The 26,615-nt window shown below is 36.7% G+C and overlaps 1 protein-coding gene and 1 pseudogene across 20 annotated transcripts in view; both read right to left on the minus strand.

Moving 5' to 3' along the window:
* The window catches only part of CNTRL (centriolin), a 96,188-nt gene that overhangs the window by 62,988 nt on the left and 6,585 nt on the right, over positions 1-26,615 (minus strand). For 17 of the 20 annotated variants that reach the window (XR_012424419.1, XR_012424418.1, XR_012424420.1 and 14 more), the window contains 8 exons: positions 20,241-20,488; positions 18,248-18,378; positions 15,936-16,066; positions 14,394-14,535; positions 12,358-12,544; positions 7,304-7,497; positions 2,693-2,812; positions 1,560-1,782 (listed from right to left, as the gene is read on the minus strand). Coding sequence is in view for 14 of the 20 variants with exons in the window: in XM_074016680.1 (XP_073872781.1) it covers positions 1,560-1,782; positions 2,693-2,812; positions 7,304-7,497; positions 12,358-12,544; positions 14,394-14,535; positions 15,936-16,066; positions 18,248-18,378; positions 20,241-20,457 (1,345 nt within the window). In the remaining 6 variants the exon portion in view is untranslated. The remainder of the gene's footprint in view (positions 1-1,559; positions 1,783-2,692; positions 2,813-7,303; positions 7,498-12,357; positions 12,545-14,393; positions 14,536-15,935; positions 16,067-18,247; positions 18,379-20,240; positions 20,489-26,615) is intronic. The other 3 variants (XM_074016676.1, XM_005580911.4, XM_074016677.1) reach the window with 1 other exon arrangement.
* LOC102123836 (actin-related protein 2/3 complex subunit 3 pseudogene) lies at positions 9,947-10,684 on the minus strand (annotated as a pseudogene).

A 26,615-nucleotide genomic window follows, 5' to 3' on the forward strand; every position in this document is an offset into this window, starting at 1 on the left:
GTTAGCCAGGATGGTCTCGATCTCCTGACCTCATGATCCGCCCGCCTCAGCCTCCCAAAGTGCTGAGATTACAGGCGTGAGCCACTGCGCCCAGCCGGTATAGAACTACAATCGATCCTTTTATTTGTTAAATTCTTAACATGAAAGGGGCTATTCCCAACACCAGTAAACCCTTTTTACTAGAGAATAAGACTTTTATTGGGAAATATGCGCTTTACATGTCACTAAGTTATAATTAGGTTCAGGGTATTAAAAATAACCCATAAAACCTTGTGTTAGAGGGAAATGCTTTACGATGGAATTCAATATCAAGAAATTCACTACTGAGCTCTCTCTCCCAGCTGTAGATGATCTCAAATCAATTATTTTCCACCTCAAATTTAAGATTTCTCTCTCCCTCTCCCCTATAAAACTGAGTCAGCCCCTTTAAAGCTAGTCTGCACAAAAATCTGATTTATTTTTGCTTTCCCCCAGAGACTTGCATATAGTATAGGTAGACATGAATAACTCAGTTTCTTCTCTTCCTTCACCAAGTCGACTTCTATTTGCTTTCCATGTCTTCCATTTAGCTACCACTCAAGGAAAGATAAGCTGCTGGTCTGATTGAGAGCACCACAGTGGGCCATAATGCTAGGGGGATGCACAAATCGCGGGAAGGGTTCTCTTTCTTCCATATCCACGCAGCTGAGTGGGTAAGTAGATTCAAAGTCTGTCATTGGCAGGGTCTCTAAAGTGCCCCCGTCTTGACTTCTTCCTTTACGTGACTTGCCAGAAGGTATTAAGATCCCTTGAATTAGATTGTGGGGCGTGGGGCATGTCAGGAAAAGTCAGAGGCTACCCTTAGACCCAGGCCTGAGGAGAATGCTCTGTTCCAGCTTATACAAAGCATTGCTTTAGGTTTTTGCTACATGCATAGTAATCAATCAAGTGGTTCTTTACTTGCTTCAGTTATTACTAATTGTGACTTTGAATATATAGTTCCAGTGCTTATTTGAAAAAGGGGATTTACTCATTCTTGAATCCCCTGGACATGTTGCCACCAAATTACTGCCAAAAACTCTATTAACCATAACAGGAATCATTACAAAATAAATGCTCGATATATCTGCTTGATAATCACTACTTTTGTTTTAGACTTTTCATGGAAACAACACCATCAACATGTTCAATTAAAGGAGTTACAGGGCCAGGCGCGGTGGCTCATGCCTGTAATCCCAGCACTTTGGGAGGCCAAGGCGGGTGGATCACAAGGTCAGGAGATTGAGACCATCCTAGTTAACACAGTGAAACCCTGTCTCTACTAAAAAAATACAAAAAAATTAGCTGGGCGTGGTGGCAGGTGCCTATAGTTCAAGCTACTCAGGAGGCTGAGAATGGCGTAAACCCGGTAGGAGGAGCTTGCAGTGAGCTGACATTGCACCACTGCACTGCACTCCAGCCTGTGCGACAGAGCGAGACTTCATCTCAAAAAAAAAAAAAAAAGTTATAAAACAAAATTGGCCTATATATTCAATGTTTTTATATTTTTTAGAAGAATTTTAAAAATAACTTTTTTTAACCTGCACTTATTTTTTTTTCTTTGTCTTCCAGTTGCCTGTCCAGCGGTGCGTGGCCTCTCAAGTTCACGTGATCATTTCTAAGTTGTTCATCTGGCTCCATCTTCTTGATCTGTATTGCCTGAGCATTATCAATAATATAACTCTCTGTGGCAAACATATTTCTCTTGTATCTAGATTTGCCAATGTAAGGGCTTTCATCTGGGGCTTTATCAATTTCAGCATACTAAAAGCAAAATAATAGACTTATGGTTTAATAAGTGACCTCCAAGCAGTCAAACGACATTATTCATTTTATTAGTGGCAAACATATCACAGAATTGCTCAAGTTATATAAATCCTACATGCCTAGAAGCTGAAAGATATATGTTATTCTTTTATCTTCTTCTTAATATACCAAAAAGGAAATTAGAACTAAAAATGGTCTCAAAAGAATTCTTCCTCCTACCACTGAAGAGTGAAAGTTTGGACTGATTGATTAAAGAAACTGCCTACAGTTATGTGATTTTTAGCACTGCTTGATCTCTCAAATTGGAAATATGGGTGTTTTATTTTGGTTTCTTGGCTCATATAAGTAAAATCTCAGTCTTTTTTTTTTTTTTCAGATACATGGTATGCAGCCATCAGTACAATACATTTTAATAATTGAAGTTTTAAAAATGAAATATATGATATTGGTTGGAATCACTGGGTCTTAGAAGTTTGGCATTTCCTCACTTGCAGTGACATTATGGCATTTGTACCAGTCATGACTGACTAATATTGAACCCAGTGATTACTGAACACACCATGTAAGGAGATGACTATTCCATGGTACTGAAGCACTTATCCCAGACGTCTGGATTTAAGGGAACTGATCAACCCATACACCTGGGAAAGATAGCTGAGAGTTAGACGACTGCTTTTGGTAATGGATATGGCTATGAGCAAAGATTTTTTACCTCTTTAGGATACTGTTCTAACTCCCTGAGCCAAATAATTCATAGATTCAACCAAAATACAGTTTACTCTTCTCATAACAAGAAAGTGGAATGATATCTGATGAAATCCCTTACATGTCCTCACCACCTGCCCTCCCCCATTCCATCCCATGTGGGCTTTTAACTTTGGGTTACTAAAAAATTAAAATAACTCACCTCTGATGGATAATAATTTAGTGGCTCAAATTTAGCATCAATTTTATAAAAGGCCAATTCCTGTTCCAGCTCATATTGCTTCTGACATGCTCGTGTTAGTTCTATGGTCTTCTGTTTTAGCTATTGGCCAAATTTGATATGAGACAACATATAGGATCAGTAAGTTAGTATAAAGATGTGACGATATGGTTAAGTTCTCATCATAAGTAATAATTATATAGGTTTAAAAACTCCACAGTAAGCTGCACAACACTCAGAACATTTTATCTTACTTCTAAATTATAAAAAATGAAACACAAAATTATCATTCCATAAGAGATCAAGTAAAAGACCTTTGAAGTTTATAAGCTGTTTCAGGATATAATGAATAATGATTTTTAAAATCTCTTACGTTTGTTAAACATGAAAATATTTTTGTATCAATTATTTTTGTGTAACTGGACTAATAAATACCTACTTCCTGATTTTCCAATAATTAGCACTAAAGAAATTAATTTCTTTAACTGACTTTCCAACTTTAACAATAGTTTCAAATTATAAGGGAAAATGATAACTGACACTAAGTGCAGAGAAATAAAGAGGAATCAGAAAGATGAAAATAAGAGCTTGGTTTGAATTGTCATACTGTTGTTGCTATAGTATTTGTGGCTAATGGCATCGCAGTTTTAAGTGTTCAGAACATTATTCTTTGTAATAAAGAATAAGGGATGTAATAAAGAATAAGGGATCCAAATATATAATATTCAATTTTAATAAAGTAATTCTACTATAACTTTTTATTCTTAGAAATTTTTGGAGCTTGCAGAAGACAAATGATCCAATCTAATTCTCTGAATTTATAAATACAGAAATTAAGTTTCAGATTGGTGAACTGACTTGTCAAAAGTTACATATTAGATTAGTGTCAGAAACTAAATATTTTATTAACTAACTACTAGTATTAGCTCCTTTCTACTAAACCAAACTTTGAGTTTTTTCACAGATCCACTAAGTGATTTTTGTCTTTTTTTGGCCAGTGTCTGATGGTAGATATCAAAGAAAAAACATGCAGAAAAATTTCATTAATATAAAAATGCAAGCTGAAGAGAATAAAACATAAACAAACACAAACATTTTACACGGCCCAAGAAATCAAAGTCATGCATGATTTAGCTCACAGTCACCTCCTGATTATCCATCAAAATGGAACTAACAGCCTAGATAACGGGTAACATTTGGCCAAATACTCAATGTGTGCCAGACATTGTGCTAAGCATTTTACGTGTGTTATTGCACTGAATCTTTACAACCACCCAATAAGATGATAAAAGCTGCACAGCAAAGTTAAATAACTTGCCCAGTTTCACAGCTGGTAGTGGAAGAGGCAGAATTCAATTCCAAGTCTCCTGATTTCAAATCCAACACTGCCTATTGCTCCACGCTGCCTTCAATGTACTGCTGCAGGGTGTCCAGCACATTACCCACATTGATATTTTCACTGAATGCTCATAACTCTCCAAGTCTCAAGAAAGCAACTCACAATCAACACTGTCAACTAATCTTGGGTTCTCTCCTCAAAACTCATTGGCAATAGTGGCAAACAAAAGGCAAATGTGACTGGAATCATAGAGAATACAACTGGTCTCTGCAGGCAAATAATAATAAATAGGCTGTGCATTTCAAAGTCTTTTGTGTCTTTTGTGCATTTTGTGTCTTTTATAAGCCCTAGGCTTAGCATATAGTAAGCACTCAATAAATGTCTGTTGAATAAATGCATGAATAAAAGCAAAATAGAAGTCAAATGAACTGGAAAGTAGGCTAGTCGCAGTATTAGCTGTGGATAATCAAGAGTTGACTGCAGGTAACATATTTACCAATCAGAAAAATAATTCTTTCCCCCACATTCAAGTTTGCTCTCCTATATAAACATCCATTTAAAAAAAAATTCATACACACACAACCACATTTCCCAAGAAGACAAGCCAGTTTCAAAACTTAAAATGTAAGCAAGCATATTAATGCAAGTTATCATGCAAACCCTGAAAAACATAGTATGCAGTTCAGGCCTGGAAGAACTACCTTTAAGGAAGAATAAAGAATCAGCAGAAAAGGGCCTGCAAGAAACCAAGACAAGGGCTAAAGAAGCAAACAGATACTGTCACCTGGAGAATTAAACTGTAATAATACAAGTTTCTCTTTACTGAAAACTTACCATGGGAAGACATTGGCATTATTCTTACATGGACATATTTTATTGCCATTCTGAGTTACAGATTTACTACCTTCCGTTACTTAGCTTGATTCATTTCAAATTGTTTTCATACTCATTACCTTATTAAATCCTCACAATTCTGTGAGGCTAGCAGGACAGGTAAATAACCCTCATTTTAAATATAACTAAACTGAAGCACAGGAATTAAATAATTTGCAAAAAGACAAAGAGTAAATTTGGTTAATATTTATTGGTGGCAGGACAGGACTACTACGGTTTAAATGGCCACCAGAAGACTTATTTCAATGCTACTTTTCTTTTAGACATTAATCGGCCTAATGCATAAGCAATTACTTTTTTAAACTGGAAAACTTCACATAATTGCAGATGATATTATCATTAGATATTCTGCAAAAGATAATAAAAATGTTTTCAAATGTAAGCTCTTAGAATAAGACCCAGAATTATTTTAGGCATCTAATAGTCCTTGGGACTAACAGAATAGGCAGAACCAATATGAACTGGTAATTTAAAGAAGAAATACGAAATAGCCAATAAATATATATGCAATACTCAATGCTCCAACAACTATAAAAATTCAAAATTAAAACAAGATTCCATTTTTTTCTACCATATGTACAAATTCAAAATAATAATATCCACTTGGAAATTGGATACTTTCTTCCCTGCTGTGGAAATGTAAATTGGTTAGAAGTTTTTGAAGTGTGCATTAACATTTATCAAAATTTTAAATGCAAATTACATGGTAATTCCACTTCTAGTGGTTTATGCTAAAGAAATACTAGTATGAATGCATAAGGTATATATAGACACACACACACACAGATTTTCTCTGTAGTACTGTCTCTAATAGCAAAAAATGTGAAAGCAACCTAAATATCCATCAGTAGGAATAGGCTAACTAAATTATGAAGAATACATTTAATGGAACACAACACAGACTTTAAAAAGAGTGAGAAAGCTTTATATATGCAGGTACATATATTTTTTAACTTGGAGAGCTGTCCATGTATGCTGTTTTGTGAAAGTTAAGATGCTGAATAATAATATACAGTCGACTTTCCATATCTGTGAGTTCTGCATCTGTGTATTCAACCAACCACAAATTAAAAATATTTTTTAAAAGGATAGTAGCATCTGTATTGAACATGCATAGATATTTTTTCTTATTATTTCCTAAACAATATATTTATATAGCATTTACAATGTCTTAGGTATTATAAGTAATCTAGCAATGATTTTAAAGTATACTAGAGGATGTATGAAGGTTACTTGCAAATACTACACCATTTTACATAAAGGACTTGAGCATCCGTGGATTCTGGTATCCATGGGGGTGTCCTGGAACCAATCTCCCACAGATACAGAGGAATGACTGTATACAGTAACATTCCTTTTTTTTAATTACAAAAATATTCAAAGGTATAATATGCATAATTATATATACATTATGTAATTACATGTATACTGTATAAGCAGCATGGAAAACAAAATATTAATATCTGGGGAATGGGGTAGGGAAGAGTGGACTTTCATTTCTGCTAAATACAGTTATGTTGTCTAAATTTGTTACAATGAACATACGTTAATTTTGTATATAAATGTGTTTTTACTTTATTTTTATTTTTGTAGAGACAGGGTCTCATTATGTTGCCCAGGCTGATGTTGAATTCCTGACTTCAAGTGATCCTCCCGCCTCAGCCTCCCAAAGTGTTGGGATTAAAGGCGTGAGACTGGCATAAACATGTTTTTAAATGGTTAATGATAAAAATAACAATGACATAGAGAAGAGCACAGTCTGACTTCTAACAAAAATAGGTATAGAAAAAAAAGCAAAAACTTCTGACAGTTTACAAAACATTTATTCACAGCACAAACATATCAATAACATTATAAATAAGCAAAAGAGAAAACTAGGCAACTACAGTTCATAGTTTTGGGATAGTGGAAAGTCTTAAGGTCTGACATTTTGCCAAGGTTTTCAATGGGCTGACTAACGTGCACCAGGGAATCAGCATAAAGATATTATAAAGTTATTTTATCTTAGTAATAAAAGATGGATTCCATGTCCAAAAAGACTTATAACTCACGAAAATCTGGATAATTTTGCCAGATTGCCTTCTAAATGTTTTTGCCAATGAACAGCCTCACCTACAATGTTGTTTTTAAAAAATACAAATGTCTAGGAGTACATAATGCAGCCCAAGATCCCATCAGTCTTTTGGGAAGCCATATCATCCAGTACACCGTCAACTGCAATTCATAAGCCTTTCACACATATTTCTGTTAAACCACGTCTTCTCCATTATATGGTCAGGAAGTTGTATTTTTAGACCCAAGGGCAAAGAATTATCTGTCTTAAGAGAATACAGCCAAAGCAATGTAAAATATGAACTTACCAATTCATTTTTTGTGTTTAAGTCACTCTTGAGTTCCTCACAGCTCTGTTTCTGTAACATGGCCTCCTCTTTCAATGATTTGTTCAATTTATCTTGATTTTTAATTTCCTCAAGAAACCTTGTTTGTTTGCTCTTAAGCTCTTCAGTTTCTATCATCTTTTTTTCTAGGTCTCTTTCCAGTCTTTCCACTTCTTCTGTCAATGAAAATTTAATAGTTTATTTATCATTATATTTCCTATTTTTAAAAAGATAAGAATATTTCTCAAAACAATAGCAAAAAAAAGGCTAAAAATATCATAAACACAATTCTACTTTTAAAATTAGCCACCACGGTTTTGGAAAAAAGACTATCCTGATCTTGAAATTGATTTATATTAAGAGGCAAGAAGACATCATTTTGATGACATTTTTAAAAGATTAATACTTTACTTCCAAGTATTTAATCCAATTAGTGTGCTGATAAATGAGTTTTTTTCTAGGTGACCTTTGAAAAACATGCAATATTTGATCTGACATTAGTAATTACATTTAAAAGGATGCTGCAAACATATTTGCAAAATTTTGTATTATCTTAAAATTATTCAATGGCTTTCTGTTACTCTTAGGATAAGATCCAACAGCCTTGCAAAAAGGTGATAAAGCTCTTCATAATTTAGACTCAACCTCCCTCTTCTGCCTCATCTTCAAGCATACTCTACTGCAGCTTTCTTAAAGTGATCCCATTTCTTCAGATTTTTGATGCCTCTTCTCACCTATAGGCTTTTATTCACACACTTTCCCTAGAACTGTCTTCCTCTACCTCCTACTGAGCTATTTTGCATCCTCCAGGTCTTAAGTTTTAAAAAATATATATTGAGAAGCCTGCCCAGGCCCTATCCTGTCGCCAGGTTAGATGATTCTGAAGTATGCTCCCACGCTACCCTGAAATTCTGCTTGGCCCTTGTCACACAGGGAGTTGTAAAATGTGATCAAATAGCTTAGCTGTCTGCCTTCCCCCACTAAAGTGTCACAAAAGCAGAAATTACATCTATCTGGCTCACCTAGACTAGATCCTAAGAGCCTAGCACATTAAAGTCTCCTAATTAATATCTGAAGGCATGAAGAAACCATAAGTAGTCTAACCATTTCCCCCAAAAGTTATCTAGATGACTTTCCTTTGCATTATTAATATTTTTAATGATTCCAAAACATAAACTTCAGAATAACAAATGTTGAGTTAGGGAGATTCCAAACTAATAAAAACTTGCCATATTTGTCCAGTATTGGATCAAATCATATGAAATTGCCAGTTTTGCAGATCAAAACAGACTAACAGTAATTTCAAATGAACATACAGGCTCATTTCCCAACACTCTAAATTGGCTATTTCATACCTTCCTCTTTTTTTTTTTTTTTTTTTTGTGACAGAGTCTTGCTCTGTTGCCCAGGCTGGAGTGCAGCGGCATGAACTCTGCTCACTACAAGCTCCGCCTCCTGGGTTCACGCCATTCTCCTGCCTCAGCCTCCTGAGTAGCTGGGACTACAGGCGCCTGCCACACGCTCGGCTAATTTTTTGTACTTTTAGTAGAGATGGGGTTTCACCGTGTTAGCCAGGATGGTCTCGATCTCCTGACCTCGTGATCCACCCGCCTTGGCCTCCCAAATTGTTGGGATTACAGGCGTGAGCCACCGCGCCCAGCTCATACCTTCCTCTTTCTTCTCAAACTTCCCATGCACCTTCTTCTATTTTCTCTCTCACCTGATGATCTCACATTTAATTAAGAAAATGACCCCATCAATAAGAACTCCCTATTTTCCCACCACCACAGCAACAAAACTACCCACACCTGCACATATCTTCGCTCCTTTCTGAAGGAGAAAGTGTCACTCCTACCAAAGGGATGATTTTTTCCTTTTTTTCTCTAATCTCATTCTTTTGTCTTCTCAAGAACCAAAAGAATTGAGCCATGTCTTGTTTCTCCACTCTGCTTTCAGCTTTTATTTTTTTTTTAGACAGAGTCTCGCTCTGTCGTCCAGGCTGAAGTGCAGTGGCACGACATCAGCTCACAGCAGCCTCTGTCTGCCAGGCTCAAGTGATTCTCCTCTCTCAGCCTCCCAAGTAGTTGAGATTACAGGTGCCCATCACCACATCCAGCTAATTTTTGTATTTTTAATAGAGACGGGGTTTTGCTATGTTAGCCAGGCTGATCTCGAACTCCTGACCTCAAGTGATCCACCTGCCTTGGCCTCCTAAAGTGCTGGGATTACAGGTGTAAATCGGTACACCTGGCCTCCACTCCGCTTTTGAATATTCTGTTCATTTGGTTTTTTGTTTTCTGGCTTTGAGGTTTACTGCATTTGTTGTTTCTGCCCATTTCCTGGTCTGGAAGCCACTGGTGAATTTTTTATTTTTTATTTTTGATCTTTTAAAAAAATTATTTATTAAGTACTAGAAGAGACATTGTGGGAGAAAATTTCAAATCTCCAGCCAAATGTCTCCCTCCTATTCATTCTCCAATCCATTATAATCTAGCATCTGTTCCCACCATTTCTTTTTTTTTTTTTTTTTTACATGGAATGTTAGAAATTTCTTTATTATGACTTATTCTTATTAAGCGCCAGCTTAATGCTGCAGAAAACTTCAAATCACCCTTGATAACTCACTTTCTTGTCTCCCACCCAAACTACTGATCAAGAGTTTTTCAAGTAAAGACATGCTCTTCTCTCTTCTGTATAAAACTTTACGAAATAAAGGCAAAAGATTGTGTACATCTCACTGGAAAATGCTGCCCAGGGCTCTGGAGACGGTGGCTGCCCGGGTTCCCTTCACTGTCCAGGTCCTGAAAGACTCTTGTTCATGAACTGTCTCTTCACAAAGCAAATCCACCACTTGCTAGGTTTATCATTCCGAGGGTCAAAAACTTTCTCACAAAGTCTCAGTCCAGTCTCTTGCCTTAGCTGTTGTAAACAGGCTCTCATCACTTCATCTTCCTGTTTGTTTGCAGGTTTGGCATAAATTGCGTTAAGTGGAAAACCAGGCTCTCCAGGAATGGGAAAATTAGTGATTCCCAATGTATACATTTATTTCTCACCTTGGCTTTTGGAATTGCACTTTTGGAGTTTCTTCAGACATTCAGAAATATAGAGAGTTATATATATCAAGGTCCTATCAGCTTCATTCTTAATTTCATAGTTTTTGAAGAAGACATTGGCCTTGAAGTAATAGATGGCTTCATCCACAATATCTGTATCTTTTGTGTCTCTGGGTGCAGGTCCTTTGAATTGACTTCTGATAGGTAACAGTGCCATGTTTCCGATGAGTTTGGTGTCAGGATCCATGAGAGAAGAGTGGTAAGCCGGCATCTTGGCAGCACCTGGATTCCAACCCAGAGGAGCAGAATCTCTGTTCCCACCATTTCTTAACTACTCCTGTCAAGATCATTATCATCTGTTGCCAATCTAAAGCACTTCTCTGCTTATCTCACTTAATATCTCAGCAACATTCAACAGAGTTGACCACTTCCTCTCTTGAAAGCTTCTCCGGGCTATTTCCCACTATTTCCTGGTTTTCTTCTACCTTGCTGGCCTCTCTTTCTCAGCTTCCTTAGCAACTACTTTTCTTCTTTCTCCCAGCCACCGCCTGAGTAAGCTGATTTCCATGGAATTTAACGTCATTTTTATGCTGATGTGACTCAGCATAAAATTTGTGTGGTTAGTCCAGATCTCTTTAAACTCCAGACTCACATTTCTGACTCTTTATTTGACACCTCCACTTAGCTGTCTCACAGACATTTCAAATTGAATATGTCCTAAACAAACCTCTGAATTCTCCATTTTTATAAATGATATCTCCATCTAGCCACTTACTTGAACCAAAAGCCTGGGGATTATCCAATCCATTAGAAAACGCTGCTACTTCTACCTTCAAAACTGATCCATCTATCTTTCATTTCCACATCCAACATGTTAAGTACAGGCCATCAACGTTTCTAACCTGGATCACTCCTATCCAAGTGTTAACCAGGGCTGACTCTGCTTAGCTTTCAAGATCTTGTGACTGCATTCAGATGGTATGGCATAGACTCCAGCCTAGATTACTACACTAGCCTCCTAATAGGTCCCTTCATCTCCATTTTCCCTGCTCCAAATCATTCTACTATGTATCAAAAATGATGTCCTATCCCTGCTTAAAAATTGTCAGTGGCAGCTGGGCACGGTGGCTCATGCCTGTAATCCCAGCACTTTGGCAGGCCGAAGTGGGTGGATCACCTGAGGTTGGGAGTTCGAGACCAGACTGACCCTGTCAGAGAAACCAGAGAAACCCCATCTCTACTAAAAATTAAAAATTAGCCTGGCGTGGTGGTGTGTGCCTGTAATCCCAGCTACTTGGGAGGCTGAGGCAGGAGAAACGTTTGAACTTGGGAGGTGGAGGTTGCAGTGAGCTGAGATTGCACCATTGCACTCCAGCCTGGGCAACAAGAGTGAAACTGTGTCTCAAAAAAAAAATTGTCAATGGCTTTCCACTGCAGCTGAAATAAAATACAAATTCCAAGGCCCTGTGCCGCCTCACACCTACCTATGTCTACACACTTTTTATTGAGCTGTCCTCCAGTCTATCTGATTTTCTTTCACTTCCTTAAACTCACAGGGTCTTTTGAACTAAAGAACAAGCTGCTCCCTCCCCTTAATGCCATTCTTCACGCGGCTACCCCTCTCTTCTCTTTGCTTTCAGGTTAAATGTCACTCCCTCAGAAAGCCATTCCTCTATGCCACAGAGAGGGCTCCCCTCTGTTACTTTATCTGATTTATTTGCTTTTTGTCTGTCTTCTCTGCCAAAACATAAGCTGCATGGATGCCAGTACCATATGTCTTGCTCCCCATTGTATTCTTAGTGCCAAATACAATGCCTGGTTCACAGTATACATTCAGTAAATATTTGTTGAATCGATTTATGCTGCCATTTCATGTGTACATTTTAATAGCATTATAAAGTTCATAATACATATTTCTAGATAACTTCTGAAACTAAATTCCTCCCTCACCGAAATTTATTATTTTTTTAAGTTTAATCTTACCTAAACTGAATCTCTCAAAAGCCTCCTGTCTATCCTGAGTGGTTACTGGCTGACCTTCCAAACTTTCCAGTGAACGGAGGTGGAAAATGGTAAACTGGAGGTAATGAGGAAGGGTCACAACTGGATTTTCAACTAGGATCAGAGAAATCAAATCTTGAAGCGGTTTCAACTTGCTTATATCTTGGAGCTGAAATGATATAACATTAGTATTGGTATAATGTAATTTAAAAATCATAGCATACCTAAAGGAAGTTACAAATCAACTAAATTTAACATGGCAAGGAATCTACTCATGTAACCAATTACCCAAAAGTAGTGGTAATACTTTTGGGTATTTCCAGTATGGAAAGGGAGTATATGAGTATTTATGGTATATTTGGGCAGTATTAGGCATTTTTCCATACACTGTTTCATTTATGACTCCTCACAACAACCTATCATGTAAGTATCATCTTAATTTTACAGATGAAGAAACTCAGGATCAAAGAAGTTAGGTGACTTGCCCAGAGTTCAAAGCCTGTAAGTGAATGAAACAGGATTTGAATTCAAGTTCGTGTAACTCTCAACTTTGTCTTTTCATTATACCAATTCAACAAATCAAAAAAATGAATGGTTATAAAAAATATTTTGGCAAATCTTCAGATAACTGTGCTATAATTGATAGTTTATTCAGATAGTTTATTCTCAACCTAAAAATGTTGAGAAACAGTACTCCAAATAGCTAGTACAAATAAATCTTCTCTCCCAAGTGAATGTGCAGCACTCTTCATAATGCCAATGTCAAATATCAACGGGGTGAGGACAGCATACAAAATTAGAAATAAATATTTATTGATTTTCCTATTGCATAGCTGACACTAAGTTGACACTATCTAAGGATCAACTACTTCAGGAATATTTATGGCAAATTTTAGATCTATGGCTACCTCTTCCCATCATCCCATAGCGTCAACAGCTCCAAGGTGATGCTGTACAACGTGGGTTTGGGCTTGGGCTCTGACGCTCCTGGACTGTCACAGGATAAAATCAGAAAGCATAAGTATTGTTAACAACACGGCATTAAATGAATATTGCTTCTTCTTATTGGCCTCCACTGGTGAAGGCTTAAAGAATATAGCTTTAGACTTATTTAGTGTTTTAAAGTTTTTTTAAAGCATTTTTCACATCTATCATTTCATCCGAGCCCCCATAATACCCCTGTAAAGGAGGCAGTATAGGGATTATTTTCCCCAAACAGTGAGTTTTAGAGGGATTAAAGAATTCTCCAAGGTCATGGAAGGCAATTCTATAGAGACTCATCTTTGAAGTCACATTTTTCATTTTCTATTCTACAACTGATGTTCTTTAAATTATAGCACAGTTTTCCCAATTTTAATACAAATTTAAATAAATTAACATTTTTACTAAGCAAATGCTTATTAAATACCTACTGTGAATAAATACCATAAGAAAATCATAAACTATACTCCAGAGAAAAATATACAACATCATCTAAATATGTAAATCATGATAACAAAGTTGCTCTATATTGAAAAGCTAGTGATCAACCTCTTGTAACACCTAACATCATAATCAAAATAAACTGGTAAATTTGAAATGAAAAGTTAATACTGTCAAAAAAAAAAAAAAAAAAAACCAGAACTTTCTTCCAGGCATTCAGTGATCTGGATTCTGGCACAAAATGTGACTCTGGATAAGGGACTTAACCTGTCCTAGACCTACTTGTTACTACCTAACTCATAGCGATAGAAAAATAATCCCTGTACCGCTTTCTTAACAAGAGTGTTATGAGGCTCACATGAAATGATAAAAGTAAAAATGCTAAGAGATCAACTCTTGGTTACTATGGAACCCATGCAAAATGAGGACTGCTTGTATTTAATGAATCTAGAAAATCATGGGCTATGTCTGAATCTAGTGTTTAGACAAATGACTAAAACTTTAAAAGAAGAAATCCCATTTTTAAAAAACTTAGATATGTTTAATCTTTTATTTTTCAACAAGTCTAAACATTCCTGCTATTTTGAATAACTTACCGATGATATCTTGTTGCCTTTCAAATTGAGGACTCGCAAAGATTTTAACTTCTTCCCTAACCATACTGGAATATGCTCAATTTCATTTCCTGCAAGGTTAAGCTTTTGCAGATTACACATATTTTCTATGCCTTCAATTTTGCTGGAAAGCAAAGGATAAAATAAAATTTAGTAAGTATAATTATAGATTCTCTCATTGTATTTTTAGAATAAACAGCCTTAGCTCCATGTGAGATTATTTTTCATAATGATAATTTATCAACTCTTTTCATAAATGAGAACAAAGAAAAGTGGCTAAAGCCAAATTTACCAGAACAGCTAAACTGCCAACCTTTTATTACTATGCCAGGAATCCTATCCATCTTATTATTAGACTTTGCAACTCCATAACATAGAAAAGAAAAATTTGTCCATGGCAATCTCACCAACTACTGCGAACAATACTAGCAAACAGCCAGCAGAGAGCTGGGAAACTCAATAGCACCCTGTGCTATCTGCTACATTCCTGTCCAAAAGATGTTCTTAATTATTGCCTTAAGTCATCATAAAAAGATTAGCTATGCCAGCAGGATATGGGAGCCCATAGATGATACTGTATTTATGAATATAAGTAATTTAATCAGAACTTTTAAATAAAGCATTTATCACACATATTGATGAATTCTGACTGATGAAGCTTTTTCCCAAGTCACTTCTAGTTTATTTGTCAATTTAATTCCTTGGTCAATTTTCTATACTGCACAAATACTTCAGAGCTTCTATCTACACTAGGTAAATATTTCTAAGCTTCTCTACTTTCACTTTTATTTTGCTGAAAATATTTTCATCAGAATCAACTTTTTACACAACTTTTATAATAAGGGTTTGGTTCATTAATCATTTTTTTTCACTTCAGTTTTGTCATATCAGAACTTCTGCCATTGCTATTCATTTTCTTGGCAATTCTATCTACCAAGTCTAACTTGGGGGAAAGCATACAGATATTAATAATTTCAAGATTTGATTATTGTATCATTTTGTCTATAACAAGTTTTCTATATGCAGTTTTAGCCACTGTCAGTTTTAGTATATTTATTTCTCACAGTAATATTTACTATGAATTGGAAACGATTGAAAGCATATTTCTTGTAGCAATGAGCAAAGAACATCAGAATCAAAACAGATTAGAACATCTTGGGGGTCAAAACGGCAAGGTTAAAACATTCTGCTTCATGTCAACATTCTTAACGCAATAAGGTAATAAAATCACAGACAACATCTGAGAAAACTCCCTGTCATAAACTAAATTAAGATATAATTTGGTGCTCAAAAATATATCTCTTTGATAATGCTAGATGTTATTCTGTACTTCAGTAATGCCAAAACATAAAGACAATTACCTACCATATGTGAAGAGATAGACATTCATTTGATCAATGAATAAAGATAAAAAATCTTCTGTTCCTGTGTCAAAGGATTCTTTCAGTAATGTGGATAACATTAATCTACCTCTCTAACAAAGCTACCTACAATGCTACCTAAAGATTTTGTTATATAACTCACCTGATTTTGTTATAGGATAAGTTGAGTTCACGTAATTTTAACAGCTTGTCCAACTTTTCAATCTTCCCTATTAGATTATAGCTGAGATTCAGTACTTCAAGTTTAATACATTTTTCCAAATTCTCGATATACTAATTGGAAACAAATGAATAAATACTTTACACAACAGATGCCTTGACATACAGTATAATATTTACATATGTGCATCAGGGACTGTTTGATCAGTCATCAGAAAATAATATACCCTTACTGTTCTCCTGGACAATCCCTTGATGCAATTCTCCTTGACTAGGAGTAATAACTCTACTCAAGCTACCAAACTCTCCTTGCCCTTCAGTAGACAACGACATTGTCTACATACTAAGAAGCTCAAGACTATCCAACAAGATTTCCCTCACTATCGTTCCCTCTACCTCAGTTTTGCTATACCTCTCCCTCTCATTCCCCTCTTTTCTTCCAAAAGGTAGTGCTATGGTTTTAGTTTATTTTCTGAAGATCTTGTTTGCTATAAAATCTATATAATATGTAGCTATTTAAGCATATATAAATATGTTTGCTATAAATTCTATAAAATATGTGTGTGTGTATATATATATGCAAACAAGATCTTCAGAAAATAAACAGTGCTAACAAGGAAATAAAGACATCTTGTGACAGAGTGCAAGGCACCAACATGGCAGATTTTGCCAGTTTTGTTCACTACTCTAGCATTACTGCCTGGTGCTAAATACTTGTTGACTAAAAGAATGAGAGTGCAACTGAGGACAGGGTGGCTAATTGTGATTGGGTGGTAACAGAAGGCATCGGCCTGGAGGACAGAATGAGACCCTGTCTCAAAAAAAAGAGAAGACCTCACTAAGTTGAGACCTTAATAACAAGAAGCCAGCTGTATGAACATCTAGGTTGCCCAGGCTGGAGTATAATGGCGCGATCTTAGCTCACTGCAACCTCCACCTCCCGGGTTCAAGTGATTCTCCTGTCTCAGCCTTCTGGGTAGCTGGGATTACAGGCACCTGCCACTACGCCTGGCTAATTTTTGGTATTTTTAGTAGAGATGGGGTTTCACCACGTTGCCCAGGCTGGTCTCAAACTCCTGACCTCAGGTGATCTGCCCACCTCAGCCTCCAAAAGTGCTGGGATTACAGGCGTGAGCCACTGTGCCCAGCTGCTGCTTTTATTTTAACTTTTTAAAATACATCTTTCATTAAACACAACTTTTAAGTCTTTATGTATGTTAAATCTGTCAATACTTTTCCTTTGTGGTACTAGGGTTAGTATTTGCTTAGGGGGAACTTCACCACTCTAAGATTTTTAAAATATTCTCATATACTCTCTCTAATACTTTTAGAGCATTTCTGCTAGTTGGTTTTTGTTTTGCTTTGTTTTCATTTAGTTCTTCACCCTTCTGGAATTACTTTTTGTGAATAATATGTGGTAGAAATCTAAGGTTTTTTTCTTCCAATTAAAGGAATTAAGTTGTCTATTATAATGTGTTCATGTTGTATAGTTTATGAATAAAGCTGTAAACACTCTAGAGCAGAAATTAGCAAACATTTTCTGTAAAAGGCTGATATGGTTTGGCTGTGTCCCCACCCAAATCTCATCTTGAATTCCCATGTGTTGTGGGAGGGACCCAGTGGGAGGTAATTGAATCATAGGGGCAGGTCCCATGCTGTTCTCGTGAGAGTAAGTCTGATGAGATCTGATGGTTATTATAAGGGGGAGTTTTCCTTCACAAGCTCTCTTTTTGCCTTCTGCCATCTATGTAAGATGTGACTTGCTCCTTTTTGTCTTCCACCATGATTGTGAGGCTTCCCCAGCCACGTGGAACTGTAAGTCCAATTAAACCGCTTTCTTTTGTAAATTGCCCAGTCTTGGGTATGTCTTTATCAGCAGCACGAAAACGAACTAATACAAAGGCCAAATAGTAAATGTTTTTGGCTTTGTAGGCCATATAGTCTGCGGCAACTACTAAGCTCTGCTACTGTAGTGCAAAAACAACCATAGACAATATGTAAACAAATAAGTGTGACTGTGTTCCAGCAAAACTTTACTTACAAAAATAGCAGGCCTGATCTAGCCTGTAAGCTGTACTTTGCCAACCCCTTCTCTACAGAGTCAATATTGTAGAGAATATTGAGTAATAGAAACCTATTAATTTGGAGATGTCATATACTTCTGATTTAGAATATTCACTGGAAACAATAAAAGGTCTGCCACAAATTAGGCAACATTAGGATAATTTTTTTTCACAGTTTTAAAGCACAGAAAAGTTAAAAACAGTATCTATGCTCAGAAATTGTGGGTCCTACCTTAAATTTCTTGCCACCATCTTTAGAAAGAGAAAGGTTCAGAGACTTTATCAATGCCAAATTGTCCTGTTTAGTAAGTTTTTTAATGAGGGCCTCTGTAATATATCGAACTCCTGCATGTGAATCAGCTCCTGAAATTACAGAAACAGATCATCATCAGTAGAGGAAAGACATGAATATCACAAAGAACAAATCGTTTTGATGTTATATAACAAAAACAAAAATTAAGCCATGCATATACCAAGAAAAGCTGGCTATTTCTAATCATAATGTTTTAATAATGTTTTACTTCATAGCATTTCATAACTATAATGAGGATGATAATGGTTATACACACTATAAATATTTGCTGTGTGCCAAACTTTGGGCTAAATGGTTTACATTTTTAAAATTTAATTTATGCAACAAACCTTTGAGAGAGAATTACTAATATCATCACTTATTTAAAAAACATCATTTGCTCAAGATCCTACAGCTAATTAAGGCACAAATCCAGAACTTGAACCCAGTCAGAGGAATATAAAACTTGCACTTTTAACTATATGAAGGTTTTTTTTTTTTTTTTTTTTTTTGAGACGGAGTCTCGCTTTGTCGCCCAGGCTGGAGTGCAGTGGCCGGATCTCAGCTCACTGCAAGCTCCGCCTCCCGGGTTTACGCCATTCTCCTGCCTCAGCCTCCCAAGTAGCTGGGACTACAGGCGCCCACCACCTCGCCCGGCTAGTTTTTTGTATTTTTTTTTTAGTAGAGACAGGGTTTCACCATATTAGCCAGGATGGTCTCGATCTCCTGACCTCGTATGAAGTTTTTTTTAGCAATATTTTCATGTTAGTTTTTAAAAATAAACTGGTAATAGTTGTTTGTTTTTTAGAAAATTCCAATCTAAAGTTCAGAAACACTGAAATTCTTAAATATCTTTTCCTTTTTTTTTATGGTGAGAAACTCTAAATTTGTTGCTCTTTTAAATAGAGAAAATCACAACATATTGTACAGAGCTAGAGTAGTCACTTGAGGGATGGCAAATCTGGTCTTATAACGTTCCTGGATATTGTTGTCAAAGACTGTTAATGCCATATTACATTTTACAAAAGTAGCCCTAAAAACAAAATCATCTCTTGGTTCTTGCCTTATGAGTCAGAAAAAATTAATCCTGTGTTGAGATCCAGGCTGTGAGTCAAAGATTCCCTAAGATTATTTATAAGTTAGTATTAAATTTATTTTGGTTCAAAATAAAATGATTTTTAAATTTAACTTGGCTTGTTCTGGGAAAGAAAATTAATATTTGATTAATATTCTAAATTTGATAATATTCTAAAATATCAATCGTATTAGAAATAACAATATGCCAACTAGCAGTAAAGATATAGCATAAACCCAATGTTGTTAATGCTTACTAATAAAACATGATTAGAGTTTAATGGCTATTATTTCACGACTTACCAAAGAATAACTTACTTTTGAAGTCAAATGCTCTACCACTAAGCTATACCCCCATCAATGCACTTTTGAGAACAGATTCCTAGACTAACAGAATGCTTTTAAGAAAAAAACAAAACACTGGTGGAACATACATGCATGTCCCATATGTGGAAATCAGTCCATTCACAGATAAGCAGTTTGCTAATAAGAAGACTGGCACAGGCCAAGTATGGATAACATTTTTTTACCGAATTAAGGCACTCCACTCTGAAGTGAAAAGATCTTCCCTCCCTTAACCAAAGAGGATGGCAAGTTTTGGTTTGAGTTTTAAGACACTCTCCTACCACAGGAAACAAAGCTTCCTCTTTCTGGAAACTCCCTCTTTGAATCCACTGACATCTTTACCCTCACCCAGAAACCTCAATCCTCCCACTATCCTTACACAGTTTCTGTTAATAGAAACAACAGATCAAATTAGTACCAGAATGTTACAGTTGGACCAAAAATGCAAGCTGAAAATTTTCCATCTCTACTTAAAGTATGTGGTCAGACCAATTCTTAGATTAAAAAGTGATACCTTTATGGTCTTGGTAGTCCAAAAGCATACTGTTTTCATCTGCAATCTCAACTTGCTCACACCACTGTCCTCCAGAATGAAAAGGTAGAGTCTCTGATCCAATCAAAGGTGAAAGTGACCTAGATCTCAGATTGGACATAGATGATGGGATAGGAGAGTGAGATGACGATGGCATCTTTGCTTTGCAGAATATTTTTTGTTGAGAACCTTTCTTCATTGCAAAAATAAAGCCAGGTGTTCATCAAAACCTGTAAGAGTTTTCAGTATATTCAACAAGATTAATTTTTAAGAGCTATCAAAACTATTATTTCTAGAAACTTCAGGTCTATAAAGTTATAAACTCAGAGGCTGTAGATACTAGGACCCATACTACTCCAAGCTGATGGAGCAGACACTATATCAAGCATCACTGATGACCTTGCCAGAGAGAAAAGAGATCTCCAGAGGGTCTAGAATTGACACATGCTCCAGCTGGAAGTGTTGTCATTCCTGTTGTTTATTGAACCAAACTAGTCCCAAGGCCCCTTTTACCCACACAAGGGGACCCTAGAATGCAGGAAGCTGGAATATTTGGCAACCAGCAGTATTTAATACTGATAAGCACTCTCTCCTTCCTGAAAGTTTCTTCCTTTGGTTTCTGGGACACCTCACTCTCCTGCTATCCTCGTGACTCCCTGGCCACTCCATGGACTCCTTTGCTGGCTTTTGTTCCTCCTTGCAGTGTAATTTAAACATCAGAACTCCTCAATGGTCCCTTCTAGTTTCTCTCTAATCTTATCTTGGACAAATTAATGCACACTCATGGTTCCCAATGCCATGTGTTTACTCTTATTTATCTATTTTTATTTTTTATTTTTTTGAGACGGAATCTCGCTCTTGTCGCCCAGGCTGGAGTGCAATGATGTGATCTTGGCTCACTGCAACCTCTGCCTCCCGGGTCCAAGCTATTCTTCTGCCTTGACCTCCTGAGTAGCTGGAATTCCTGGTGCCTGCCACCATGACCAGCTAATTTTTGTACCTTTAGTAGAGACTGGGTTTCGCCATGTTGGCCAGGCTGATCTCGAACTCCTGACCTCAGCTGATCTGCCTGCCTCAGCCTCCCAAATTGCTGGGATTACATATGGGCGTGAGCCACCACACCCAGCCGATATTTATATCCTCAATCCAATCTTTCTCTGAGCTCCAGACTCCTATTTCCAATTGCTTACGTGATATCTCATTGGCATCCTAAACTCAGTTCAGCTTGAATTTATTATTTACCCTATTCCTCCTCTCACCCTCCTGTTCCTCTTCCAGTGTTCCCTAAACAGTGAACACTGCTCGCTGGAATAAGCCAAAAACCTGGGAGTCATTCTTGACACCTCCCTCTTCCCTTGTCCCATACTCAGCCAATCGCTAAATCTTGTTAATTCTTACTCCCAAATACCTCTCAAATTAAGTCTGCTTCTTTCCATTTTCACTCTCACGCACTCTAATCCAAGCCCTCATCAAACTACTATAACAGCTTCTAACTGATCTGTCTGCAAGCTCTCTTGCCTTACTCTTCCATCATTACATTGCAGTCAGATAGCCAGAGTGATGTCATTTTGCTTAACATTTGTCTCCATTCTGAACTGTATGCTCCACGAGAGCCTGTGTGTTTTGTTTACAGTGTCTCCCCAGTCTAGTATAGTGCCTGGTACCTAGCAGGAATTCAATATATATTTGCTGAATAAATGAACGAATAGAGTTATCTTACAGTCATCCCTCTACATCATCCACCAATATTGATTCTATCTCTAAAATAGTTTGAAATTCATCTCTATCCATCTTCGCAGCTACTGCCCTAGATCCAACTTTTATCCTCTCTTGCTTTGACTATTAGATACTCTCTGAAACAGCTTCCTTCCAATTCTCCTTTGCTTTACCCTCAATCCATCCTCTACCTTTGACCCACTTATATAATAAAAACAAAAGAAATGTAATGGTTCCCAGTGCCTATGAGTCTAAATATTTTGGCACCATGCACCACAAACAGGACTCATCACAGTCTGACCCCAACTTTCTGGCCTCCCCATCACATGCCATTGCTCTAGTCATCTTTTTGTCATTACCTGAACACATCATGAGTTTTTGCTTATGAAATTCCCTTTCCTTAAAGGGAATTCTTTAAAGGGAATTAAACATCCTCTTCTTTCTCTCAACCAATTAAAATGTTACTTTATTTGTGAAGACTTTCCAGAAATCTACTTTCTTCAGATAGAATGAATCCTCCCTGTTTATTACACTGAATATACCTACTGTATATCTTTTGCTTGCCCAGAATGTAACATCAACAAGTGGAGGAATAATCTCTGAATTCCCAGCAGCTCCATGGTATAAGTCATGAATACATCTAACACCTTATAACTAGAAATCACCCGGTTTAAAAACCATACTTTCAACAGTGTACTCTTTCATGCATGTGCTCTCTCTCTGTATGCATATTTTTTATTGGAATGTATCATACATAAAGTACATAAATCATAAGTGTATATAGCTTCATGAATTTCTATACAGTGAACACAAGCTATGTAATCGACATCCAGGTAAAGAAACAGAATATTTCCAGAATCCCAGAAGTCCTCTCATGCCCCCTTCCAGTCACTAACTCCCACACATGGGTAATCACTATCCTGACTTCCAACACCAGAGATTTTTGAACTATTTTTGAACTTTAGAGAAATGAAACCATAAAATATCTTTTAAATCTGCCTTTTTGTTAAATATTGTTTCTGTAATTCATTCATATTTGTCTTATGCTATATGAAAAACATCTGATCACTTCAAATTTCAGTGTCTACTATTCTCATCTACAAAATCAATTTTATTGAAGTATAAGTCTTCCAGAAGGAACTAAAGCATTTGTTAATGAAAGAGACCTTGGTCAAATTCCTTTAAATGTTTTCACATAAAAATATTTATTTTCTTATATGAAAGAAAGGTAAAGTTCATGACCATTAAGGCTCAGAATGGTTTAGCACTATGACTTGATTAGTCCTTAAAAATGACATCCTCATCCGGGTGTGGTGGCTCATGCCTGTAATCCCAGCACTTTGAGAGGCCGAGGCGGGCAGATCATGAGGTCAGAAGATCGGGACCATCCTGGCTAACATGGTGAAACCCCGTGTCTACTAAAAATACAAAACATTAGCCAGGCATGGTGGCAGGCGCCTGTAGTCCCAGCTACTTAGGAGGCTGAGGCAGGAGAATGGCATGAACCCGGAAGGCGGAGCTTGCAGTGAGCCGAGATCATGCCACTGCACTCCAGCCTGGGCAACAGAGCGAGACTCCGACTCACAAAAAAAAAAAAAAAAAAAGACATCCTCTTCTGTTCTAGGCATACAGTGTGCTGTGCCTACAGTGTGCTGTACGCTGTAGAACACAGCCTAGCAAATGGTAAATAATTAACATTTATTGAATGAATTAGTCATAAAGAACATAAAATGTAAAATGTACTATTTAGTATCTCAACAAAAAGATGCCTGCATGAGCAATACTAGTCCTCAATATCAATCGTCCTAAATTTGCAAGGTTAGTGTATGTAAAAAAGATTTTCATGATACACAGTTGTTCTTATTAAGTACGTTTAGTCTAAAAACAGTACAAAAATTATAAACTTGACAAACTTTTGGACAAAAAAAATCTTATAAGATGTATAGATCTTGAGCAAGGCTATATTAATAATGATGCTATCTTTGCTTAGTACCTTAATTTCCCCTATAGTCACTGCTGAAAATGTGAAAATGGAAATTATTTTTTAGAAAAAAATTTAATGAAATAAGATATTAGCTTAAAGTAGTTTTTAATCCAAGAATTGAGTAGCTCAAGTGTTAATGCTATATAAATTGGTGTTAGAAAGGGATAGTGGAATGATGTGTAAACATCTTCATATTCGTGATATTGTAAAATATCACACATATGATATCATGCATCACATAACAATGTTTTGGTCAACAATGGACCACATACATGACAGTAGTCCCATAAGATTATAATAAAGCTGAAAAATTCCTATAACTTAGTAATATCATAGATGTCATAATGTCATAGTGCTACACATTACTCACATGTTTGTAGCGATGCTGATATAAACAAACCTACTATGCTACAAGGTGTACACAAGTCTGGCGCATACAATTATGTAGAGTACATAGTACTTGGTAATAAATGTCCGTATTACTGGCTTATGTATTTACTACACCATACTTTTTATTGTTAGAGTGTACTCATTCTATTTATTTAAAAAAAAAAAAAGTTAACTATAAAACAGACTCAGGCAGGTAGGTCCTTCAGGAGGTATTCCAGAACATAATATTGTTATCATAAGAGATGATAGCTCCATGCATGTTATTGCCCCTGAAGACCCTGAAGATCAGTGGAACAAGATATGAAAGGCAGTCACACTGATTATCCTGACCCTTACAGGCCTAGGCTAATGTGTGTGGTTGTGTCTCAGTTTTTAAGAAAACATTTAAAAAGTAAGAGTTTTTAAAATAGAAAAAAGCTTATAGAATAAGGTTATAAAGAAATTAATTTTGTACAACCGTACAATGTGTTTATGTTTTAAGCTAAGTTTTATTACAAAAGAGTCAAAAAGTTTTTTAAAAGTTTAAAGTTCATAAAGTAAAAACATTACAGCAAGTTAAGGCTAATTTACTATTGAAGAGAGAAAAAACGTTTAATAAATTTAGTGTAGCCTAAGTGTACAGTGTTTATAATAAAGTCTACAATAGTGTACAGTAATGTCCTGCATCTTCACATTCACTCACCAACTAACTGGGAAAGAAACTTCCAGTCCTGCAAGCTCCAATCATGTGGTAAGGGCTGTATACAGGTATACTTTTTTACATTTTATACCATATTTTTATTGTACCTTTTCTTTTTTTTTTTTTTTTGAGAGGGAGTCTCCCTCTGTCACCCAGGCTGGTATGCAGTGGCATGATCTCGGCTCACTGAAACCTCTGCCTCCCGGGTTCAAGCGATTCTCCCACCTCAGCCTCCTGAGTAGCTGGGACTACAGGCGCATGCCACTACACCTGGCTAATTTTGGTATTTTTAGTAGAGACAGGGTTTCACCATATTGGCCAGGCTGGTCTCGAACTCCTGACCTTGTGATCCACGTGTCTTGGCCTCCCAAAGTGCTGGGATTACAAGTGTGAGCCACCCACCCAGTCCCTTTTCTATGTTTAGATGCACAAATATTTACCATTGTGCTACAACTGCCTGAAGTATTCAGTACAGTAACATGCGGTACGGGTCTGTAGCCTAGCAGCAAGAGGCTATCCCTATACCATCTTGGTTTGTGTAAGTACATTCTATGATGTTTGCACAATGATGAAATTGTCTAACAATGCATTTTACAGAGCAAATTCTGTCATTAAGGGACACATGACTGTATGTTAAATTAAACTAAATTTTGCCTGCAAGTGCCTCTGTACTTTAAGTCTCTACATAATGAACTGCAACATAACTTAAAAGGTAAACTAACTGAAAGCCTAACTTAGGAGTATGTTTTTGTAACAAATAGCTGACTCTCAGCTAATCACAGCAGCTGAGCTTCAGTCAATCACAGGCAGTCAAGTGATTGTACCATGTTCAAATAAGGTAAACACAGAGCTGTAACCAATCAAGCTGTTTCTGTACCTCACTTCCCTTTTCTATCCATAAATGCTGCCTGCCTACATTGCAGAACAGACCTCTCTGAATTTCTTCTGGTTCTGAGGGCTGCCCAATTTGTGAACTATTCTTTGTTCAATTAAACTGTTAAATTTAATTTGTTGATAATTTCTCTTTTAACCTGTATATTTGATGCTCCTCCTGTTTCCTATCACATAGCTCTTAAAACCTTTGGGATCTCCACAGTGATAAGAGTGTCTTTCGTATACTGATAAGATGACTGGTGACACCTGGATAGCTTTGGGATGGGGGCCAGTCACCAGAAAGACTAAGGCATGTTTAGAAGGTTGGGACTTTGAGCCCAACCCCACAATCTTTAAGGAGGGGAGAGCAGCTAAAATTGATTTGAAAACCAGTAGCCAATGATATGAGCAATCATGCCTACATAAGTAAGCCTCCATAAAACCCCAAAAGGACAGGGTCCAGAGAACTTCCAGATAGCTGAACATGTGGAGGTGTCTGGAGGATGGCATGCTGGCAAGAGCATGAAACTTCATACCCCTTTCCACATACCTTGCCCTATGTAACTCTTTCTCTGGCTGTTTGTATATTTTGTAATATCCTTTAAAATAAATGGGAAAATGTAAGTTCTGTGAGCCACTCGAGCAAATTAATTGAACCCAAGGAGGGGGCAGTGGGAGTCCCAATTTATAGCTCAGTAGTCAGAAGTATAGGTGG

This window comes from Macaca fascicularis, chromosome 15 (genome assembly GCF_037993035.2).
Source record: "Macaca fascicularis isolate 582-1 chromosome 15, T2T-MFA8v1.1".
NCBI lineage: Eukaryota > Metazoa > Chordata > Mammalia > Primates > Cercopithecidae > Macaca > Macaca fascicularis.